Source organism: Octopus bimaculoides, chromosome 21 (assembly GCF_001194135.2).
Source record: "Octopus bimaculoides isolate UCB-OBI-ISO-001 chromosome 21, ASM119413v2, whole genome shotgun sequence".
NCBI lineage: Eukaryota > Metazoa > Mollusca > Cephalopoda > Octopoda > Octopodidae > Octopus > Octopus bimaculoides.
In genome coordinates this window covers 13,549,733-13,559,597 of record NC_069001.1, presented here as the reverse complement: position 1 = coordinate 13,559,597, position 9,865 = coordinate 13,549,733, and the positions used below count along the sequence as shown (strand labels likewise).

Sequence of the window (9,865 nt, the reverse complement as noted above, 5' to 3'; positions counted from 1 at the left end):
ATATATATATATATATATATATATATATATATATATAGGTAAGATCCAAGGGTCAAGGTGTAGGAAGGTAGTGAGATTCAAGCAATTTATAGAAGATATAAAAAACAACTTTCAAGAATGAATGTGGTTAATTGTCGCACAAGGTTGTGAATTTTTCCCGTATTGAAGTACAATAAGCTGACGAAAGTTTATTTTATAGTTCACGGTTAGCAACTGGGGTTGTTGTATATGCAGATAGATATTCCAAAATAAGGGAATGGAGTAGATAAAAATCCAGGTTACATATGCTTCATAGCTAGTGGAACCTTGGAAGTAGTAAATTATCCAAACAAGGGGTACATCGCAAGCTACGCTTCTGGCCAAGGAAACCTTGATTATATGAAGCTTACATTGTTTTCAGGAGAACGAATCCCCAACAAATTTACGTGAGGTCTCGTTTTTTGTTGGCACTCCGTCACTTACGACGTCGAGGGTTCCAGTTGATCCGATCAACGGAACAGCCTGCTCGTGAAATTAACGTGCAAGTGACTGAGCACTCCACAGACACGTGTACCCTTAACGTAGTTCTCGGGGATATTCAGCGTGACACAGTGTGACAAGGCTGACCCTTTGAATTACAGGCACAACAGAAACAGGAAGAAAGAGTGAGAGAAAGTTGTGGTGAAAGAGTACCACAGGGTTCACCACTATCCCCTGACGGAGCCTTGTGGAGCTTTTAGGTGTTTTTGCTCAATAAACACTCACAACGCCCGGTCTGGGAATCGAAACGGCGATCCTATGACCGCGAGTCCGCTGCCCTAACCACTGGGCCATTGCACCTCCACACGAGGTTTCGTAACAAAAATGTAAACGTACAATCAAGATATCCTTGGCCTGAAGTGTAGCTTGCGGTCTACTCCTCTGTTTACTACTTCCAAGGTTTTGCTAGTTATGATACATATGTTACCTGGAGTTTATCTAATTTTTGAATGTGCATTTGTGTGTGTGTGTGGTGGGGAGTTACATTTCTGTTATTGTTAGGATCAGCAAGAACAGCACTCCCTCCAGTGAGAGATAACTGTCATTTAATATACACCGTATTTAAATAAGAGATTACTAATAGTTTTATATCATGGAAACACAATAATTTGGCAGATTTACAGATCAACATCATGTTTTGCAATTAAAACCAGCCATGTATATTGAGCCTGAAGGATTGCTTGGAGACAGAAGGTATTTGCTGAATTATTGTGTTTTCATGGCATGAAACTTTTAGTAGATCACATCTATATATTGTATGTATTAAATGATATGTTTATTATGGAACAACTGGTCTTTGACTTTTTCTGTTCTAAAGAGAGTTTTTTCTAACTTGATATTCACACATTATTATTTGTAGCTTTATTCTCCTTCAGTATTCACCGTTCCAAAACGGTATTATTTCAAGTTCTTGAAGTTACTAAATTTTTATCACATCAATAACAAACAGATACACACATATATGTTAATGCTTGTTTTTATATCAGATTATATATAAAAACAATTTAACATTAAACTAAAGGATTTTACTCAATATTTTTGGTAGAGGACATATTTATCAAAATTTTGTGAAGAAAAGCCTGACAGTGACAGAGAGAGAGATAGTGATGTCAATAAACACACTTGGGCTTGATATATAAAATATATGTTATACATACACACATGTAAATATATATAGGGATATATATAGAGAGAAACAAAAACTGAAAATAGTCAGAAGATAAACACTTGTGTATAAGCATAAAGATATATTTATGGAATAAATTTACGTGGAGTAGAAAAAAGATACAGAAAAATAAGGTGATAGGGTATGGTATTTCAGGCTTTACAGCTGTTTCTGGGGACTCAGAATAGTTGTAATAGTTGTAACATTGGCAGATGGAGTGTGCAGAAAGTCTTGTGTATGCAGTCAATAGTGGATGCATATAAACATACTGTAAAGCCAACCTACATCTTCAGCGGAGAAAGATTGGCAACTACACACACACACATATATAATTTATAATTAAAGAAGGAAAAACAGGAAAGATAGATAGGAAGGAAGGAAGGAGGAATGGATAAATAGAAAGGAGGGAACGACAAATACGAAGGAAGGGGGAGTTCACCCTTTATCTTAAGTGTATTTTCTTTTTGTTTTAAACTTTGTTACACAGTTTGGTCATCTTTATAAATATTTACACCTCCATCCAGTTCTTATTTCAATCTGAGCCACCATTTCATTGTTCCCCATTTTAATTTTATTTAAATTTTATTATGTTATATTTTGCCTTTGCACTCTTTCTGCTCACCTCCCACCTCTTTTTGCATGTGTATAACTGCAACAAGTTGTTTTGTAGGTGTAGTGGTGACGATGCTGATGATGATGATGGTGGTTCTAATAGTGCTTGGTGTTGTGTGGGGGAAACTGGACAAAGGTTGAGTGGTGTAGAATGGTGGGGGGGGTGTATGGGGGTAAGACATTAGCATCTATTTAACAGGATGTTAGTCTCTGTGAAGGTGCTTGGGTTAGTGGTTAGGGTATTTGGCTTGCGATCATATGGTTGTGAGTTCGATTCCTGGGAGTATGTTCTGTCCTTGGACAAGACAATTCATTTCATGTTGCTTCAGTCCGGCTCAGCTGGCAAAAATGAGTAGCCCATGGAATTCAAAGGGCCAGACATGTCACATCCTGTGTCATACTGAACCTCCCTGAGAACTACATTAAGGGTCCCCTTAATATGTGTTTGTGGAATGGTAAACCACTCGCATGTTAATTTCAAGAGCCAGCTGTTCCATTAATCAGATTAACTGGAACCCACATTGTCATAACTGACAGAGTTCCAATCAGAATTAGTTAGAATTTCCTACATTCACACCCTCGAAACCACCACCACCACCACCACCATTACCACTGCTGTCACTACTACTACTACTGCTACTACTACCATCTTGGGGTTTCATTCCCATTTTGTTATCATTACCTATGAGTTGTTGTTTCCATGGAGACAGATTATTTCTTCTCCATCACCCCTCACTGAGAGATCTTTATTGTTTTTTCTTTTAGTTACATTTATTTCCCTGGTTCACCTTGAATAATGTAGGCTTATGGTAATGACGCCCTTTCACCCCCACCCCAACCCCAACCTTCCCATTTTTACTTTGATATTTCTCTTCCTCATGGCATCATGCTTTGGTCCTGTTGGACTTGGGGATATGAATTCTTCCAAATTTTGGCACAAGGCCAGTAATGTTGAGGAACAGGGTGCAAGTTGATTCCATCAGCTTAATACTTGAGTGGAATTTCATTTTATTCAGACTTTGCTTTTGTGACCTGGGCATCACTGTTTTGAAACTGACCAGTTTGCCATTACATTTCAGACTGATTCAGCGCTGAGTTGCTGAAGCAGAAATATCATTATAGCAAATATTCTGTTCAATACCACAGATTTGCTTATCAGTTGCTTGACCGTAACCACTTGAGCATGTCCCTTAGTAGCTGACAATATGTACATCTCTGATCATGAGCAGAAGTAGTGAGGGAGCATCATAGCCACGTACTGAGAGAGATTCTTTGGGGTTTAAATAAATGTAACAAAAGCAAAGTTTGAAGGGAATATTAGCCATTTTTTATACATCCTAGGGGTTAGCAAATAGGAAATTACAATTGCTACCCCATGACAGAAATGTTACACAGTGTTTTATATTCATTACTCTAACCTATCAAAAATTATCTCTATTGGAAGATTTAGTAACTAAGACAAGAGATCTTGTACCCGTATTAGTTTCAGTACCCCATTTCTCCAACCACTAAAATATAATCCTTCCATCCCCTTATTTTTATGGGTGAGTTAGAGAAAAAATATTTAAATGATAGGGGTAGGTCATCTTGTTAGCAAATGATAAAAGCATCTAGTTTTTTTAATTATTCATAATTCAGAAAATAAAATTAAAAAACAACCCGTTTTGCTGCTGGGAATTTCATGTGTTTAATTTTTGTTTCTGCATTTTCTTCTCTTCCAGCCAGGAGAGCGATATTTATTACCTGCCCTTAACAGCAACCATCCTTTCAGGAAATGTATGGTTATAGACCTGGATGAAACCCTTGTGCATAGTTCTTTTAAGGTAAGCTGCTTGTTCTTATTGTCGTTGTTATCATTGGTGATCCATCTGAACATTGATTGCTGACTCTTTCAAATTATCTACCCAGATTGGGTGCCTTTATACTCTTACTATCAATGGCATTGCTGTCTTTGATGGCTTGCACACAGTCAAACACCTTGCTGAACACACCTTGCTGAACACACCTTGCTGAACACACCTTGCTGAACACACCTTGCTGAACACACCTTGCTGAACAGCCATATCTAAGAATTGGGGTTATTGTAGCTACAAACTGACTTCTCTTGTCGTGCTAGTGTGGTTGTTTAAAGCTATTTGAGGCCTGCAATCACAGATGTTCCAACCATGACCATCATGGTCTTTTGTACAGTAACAGGCTGTGGCAGTTAATGCATTAACTAACCAAACTTTCAGTCCTTAAAGTTGAGAGGTGTGGATAATCACAGTGGCTGGATGGTTAGTTTGGTGCTGCTGTAAATAACCATTTCATGTTGTGATTCAGTGGTTGCTTTGTATGGTTGCTCACCTTCTCCTATACCATTGCACCCTGCACTCTCTCCCGGAGCCATCCCACTCAGTAGCGTCTTTGATTAAGAACAACACTGCTTGTAGTGTCTATGATGATAGGCTTAATTAAAGAACAAGACTCTTTTGTACCTCTCTGCATAAAGCAGCTCCTGTGTTTGCAAACAGTAACAGAAACCAAAATATCAAAGCCTGCTTTGTCCAGCTGACAAATATCTCGGCTGGTCAAGCAAAGAATGTGTGACTGTTTTATCATTTATGAAATTCCAAATTCAGGAATTGACCAAGAATAACAAACTGATTATTCTCTTTCAGCCTATAGACAATGCAGATTTTATTGTTCCTGTGGAAATCGAGGGTACTACACATCAAGTAAGTGCTTATTTATTTATCCTCCTCCTCATTATTATTATTATTATTATTATTGAATCTGCTTGTTGTTGTCATTTTTTTTTCTTGACTTGTTTGTTATTTGTTTCTTTTACATTTGCATTTGATGAATAATAAATGTTATTGGCCATATGATTCTAATGGGCAGAATCACTGGTTTATTTCCATTTCTGGTGGCAACAGTGATACAGGAAATGACTAACAGAGCAGAACAATTATCACAAAGGTTATTTTTGTTTCAAAACAGATTTTTTTTTCATCCTCTCTTTTGATGTATACATTTTTTATTACTGATACATACACACACATATATACATATATACATATACATATAGATTAGTCTTCTAAGAATCTGTGTTACCATACTTTCTTCTGATGAGTGCTGTCTTAGCTTATTACCTAATTACCTATTTTCTGTGTGAAACTGATTGGTTAAATTAGCTGAAAGGGATGTATAATGTTGTATAGTATAAAGCTTAATAATATATGCATACATAATTATCACTGAAAGACATGCACACCACACACACACACACACATGGGGAAATGTTACCTTGTTTGGAAAAAGGTGAGGGTTGGTGACAGGAACAGCATCCAACTGTACAAAGTCTACCACATCTGCATGCATCAGACAGAAGAGTAGATATTAAACCAGGATGATGATGATGATGATGATGATGGTAGCAATGTGAGGGAGCAGTAAGTCTGTTTATCCCAACACTGTAACGTCTCTGCCTGTCTAATATGATGAGATTATTTATGTAATTAGTAGACAAAAGCTCCCTCCAAAGACCAGGTGGTTTGAAATCTAAAAAACAAAAACTTGAACCAAGGGAAATAACTCTTTAACACGCTATTAACTCTGTGAGGTAATTCCCATTTGGTACCTCAACCTTGCTAGAAATAAGTCTAATTCCTACAATTTGTGTGTACACGTGAACCCCTATTTTGTATCTTTATCTGCTAGAAATAACAGCCTAATTCTCTGATTTTATACACATACTGTACTGTGTAAAAACTGAAATGACACAGACGATGTAGTCCCAGATGCATTCCTAAAAAACAAGACTAGGTTGTCATGGTTGGAGTGTCTTTAATGAGGTTGAGTTTAGGCTAAGGTTACCCTTACACGGTCGCTTGACTGGCCGTGTAAGGGTATCTTTGTTGATGTTTATCCTGGAAATGGTTGTCAGTTCTCCCTCATCTTTGGAGGCTGATTGATTTAGCAGGTAATTTGTTACACACACCTGACCCCAGTGCCTCTTGTTTAAGCTCGGTACTTATTTTGTTGGGTTCCTTTTTGGTAAACCACTAAGTTATGGGGACATAAACACACCAACACTAGTTGTCAAGTGGTGCTGGTGGTGGAAAAATACAAAACACAAAGACCCCACCACCACATACATATAGATATATATTTGTGACAGGCTTCTTTCAGTATCCATGTACCAAATCCACTCATAAGGGTTTGGTTGCCCTGAGGCTATATTAGGAGATGCTTGGATACTTGTCGAAGATGCTACACTCTGGGACTGAACCTAGCACCATGTAGTTGAGATGCAAACTTCTTACCATACAGCCATGGCTCTATATATATATATACACACACACACACACACACACACACACACACACACACACATACATACATACATACACACATACATACATACATACATATATATATATATCAGGTTGAGTAAAAAATAAGCAATGTTTTGAACTATGAAGAATTTGTACTGGATTTTTGCAGAGTTTTGAATTTTTTAAATATATTTTTTGCAATTGTCTGATAATACAGGCATAGACTTGCCCAAATGCATCAATAAATTAACATATTTTTTTCACCGTTGTTACAATCATCTGAAATGGAGCTGTCAAAGTGCGGTATTCAAGCAATTTTGCTATTCAACTTCAAAAAAGGACATAAAGTAGCTGAAACTGTTTGCAATATCAACAAAACATTTGGTGAGGAAATGACCAGTGAGTGGTCAGCTTGAAAATGGTTTAAACAATTTCACAGTGGAGACCTGAGCCTTGAAGATCATGAGCGTAGTGGACACTGATCTGTTATTGATGATGGTCAATTAAAGACTGTCATTGAGAAAGATCTACGTAAAACCACTCGAGAACTGACAAAAGAATTTCAAGTTAGCCAGAAAACTGCCTGCAACCACTTGCATGCGATCGGAAAATCAAAAAAGTTTGACAAATGGGTACCACACGATTTGAATGAAAATCAGTAAATTCGCAGATATGAAATTTGCTCATTGCTTTTTCTCTGTAACCAGACCGATCCATTTCTCGACTGTATTGTAACTTGTGATGAAAAGTGGATTCTGTATAATAATAAAAAACGTTCTTCGCAATGGTTGGACCAAGATGAGGCACTGGAAACCTTCTTTAAACCCTACCTGTTCAAAAAGAAGGTTATGGTGACTGATTGGCAGTGTACTGCTAGACTCAGCCACAATAACTTCTTTAAACCCGGAAAAACCATATTGCAATGAAATTGCCAAAATGAATGACAAACTGCTACTCCGCTGTCTCAGACTGGTCAACATAAGAGGACTGATCATTCTTCATGACAATGCTTGACCACACGTTTCACTAATGACACTCCAGAAGTTGAAGATACTTGGCTATGAAGTTCTTCCCCACCCAGCTTATTCCCCAGACCTTTCTCCTACCGACTACCACTTTTTCAAGCACCTTGATGGTTTCCTGCGAGAGAAGGAGTTCAAAAATCAAGCCAATGCTGAAAGTGCGTCCAAAGAGTTCACCAGCACCAGAACTCCAGATTTTTATGTTACCGGAATAAACAAACTTGTAACTTGGCAGATGTGTGTTGATTGTAATGGTACTTACTTTGATGAATAAAATTTCCACACTGTTGAAATATTTTGTGATGAGTTTCATGTCTCAAAACATTGCTTACTTTCTACTCAGCCTGATATATTTTAAAGTACGTTTCTCTTTTCATGTACTTGTATATGTAAAAAATCTCTTAATACCTTTACATAGATGTATACATAACAATCCATTGATAAATATGCACATGTACACCTGTACATTAAAATACAACTCTACTTTTCTTTTCATATATATATATATATATATTACAGTGTATACATGCATATATCTCGATGTAAGTTCACCTCTTATTGCTCTTTCTCTTTCTGTCTCGTTTCATTTCTAGGTCTACGTTTTAAAGCGGCCTTATGTTGATGAATTTCTCCAGAAAATGGGAGAACTTTATGAGTGTGTTTTATTTACTGCCAGCTTAGCTAAGGTAAATCAGTGCTTCACTCTTCTCTTCATTTTCTGTGAATCTGTAAATAAGTGTGCTAGTGTGTAATAAGTGTATGTGCGGTGTACATGAAATCTAGATAGTTTGTGTGGCAGATACTGTGGAAGTTTAAATATATGCGGTTGATATAATGTGGAAGTTTTAACATGTCCATAAAGGTATAGTGTGACTGTGTGAACATGTGTTTGTGGTACAGTATGGAAGTTCAAATATGCTGCTGGGATCGTATATAAGTGTAGACATGTCTAGGTGGAACAGTGTGGGAGTCTTAATATGTTGACAGTGTAACAATTTGAACATATGTGATGGTGGTACAGTATAAGAGTTAGAGCAGGTTGGTGGGGTACAGTGCAGAAGTTTAAACACTAGTGGGTGATACAGTGTGAGAATTAGAACATGTTGATGGGGGTACAGTGTGAAAGCTAATATATGTTGCTGGGGTTAGTGTAGAAGTGTAGACATGTTGTCTGGGTGGTAGCATGTGAGAATCTTAATATGGCCGACAAGAAATAGTACCAGCGTGATCGTTACTAACGTTACTTCCTGGCACTTGTGCCAGTGGCACGTGAAAAGACATTCGAGCAAGATCGTTGCCAGTGCCGATGGACTGGCTCCTGTGCAGGTGACACGTAAAATACACCATTTCGAGCGAGATCGTTGCCAGTGCCGATGGACTGGCTCCTGTGCAGGTCGCATGTAAAATACACCATTTCGAGCGTGGCCATCGCCAGTACCGCCTGACTGGCCTTCGTGCCAGTGGCACCTAAAAGCACCCACTACATTCTCGGAGTGGTTGGTGTTAGGAAGGGCACCCAGCTGTAGAAACTCTGCCAAATCAGATTGGAGCCTGGTGTCGCCTCCTGGTCCACCAGTCCTCAGTCAAATAATCCAACCCATGCTAGCATGGAAAGTGGACATTAAACGACGATGATGATGAGTACAGAATAACAGTCTGCACATATGTGATGGGGTACAGTATTAAAGTTAGAGCAGGTTAGTGGGGGTACAGTGCAGAAGTCTGAACACTAGTGTTGGTACAGTGGAGAAGGTTACAGTGTGTGAGTTAGATCATGTTGGCAGGGTTACAATGTTAGTTGAAATATGATGTGTAGATGGTAAAATGTATCTGTCTAAAATACTAAATGTAAAATTGTGCTGTTGAAATCTGAAATTTTTTGGTATTTTGTGTTGTTAGTGGAGATATATCCTAATATGTTGTGATGTGTGATACTGTGTGTCATTAATATGTTGTGTACAAGATTCCTGGGTGTTTATGGTGATGTTTCCTGTCTCTAGTCCTAACAGTGACAATATTCTCTATCGCTTTATCTCCCTTCTTACAGTATGCTGACCCAGTTGCTGATCTTCTGGACAAATGGGACGTCTTCAGAGCTCGCCTCTTCAGGGAATCTTGTGTCTTTCATCGCGGAAATTATGTTAAAGTAAGTTTGGATCTTTCATAATTTCTTTGCTCTGTGTGTGTGTATATACATATATACATAAACATATATGCATACATTCATG

The 9,865-nt window shown here is 37.9% G+C and overlaps 1 protein-coding gene across 4 annotated transcripts in view; it reads left to right on the top strand.

Moving 5' to 3' along the window:
* LOC106877370 (CTD small phosphatase-like protein) overlaps positions 1–9,829 on the top strand; it is a 370,420-nt gene extending 360,591 nt beyond the window's left edge. For all 4 annotated transcript variants that reach the window (XM_052975454.1, XM_052975455.1, XM_052975453.1 and 1 more), the window contains 4 exons: positions 4,018–4,119; positions 4,957–5,013; positions 8,231–8,323; positions 9,685–9,829. In XM_052975454.1, the coding sequence (XP_052831414.1) occupies positions 4,018–4,119; positions 4,957–5,013; positions 8,231–8,323; positions 9,685–9,804 (372 nt within the window). In that variant the 3' untranslated portion in view covers positions 9,805–9,829. The remainder of the gene's footprint in view (positions 1–4,017; positions 4,120–4,956; positions 5,014–8,230; positions 8,324–9,684) is intronic.
* Positions 9,830–9,865: the final 36 nt, after the last annotated feature.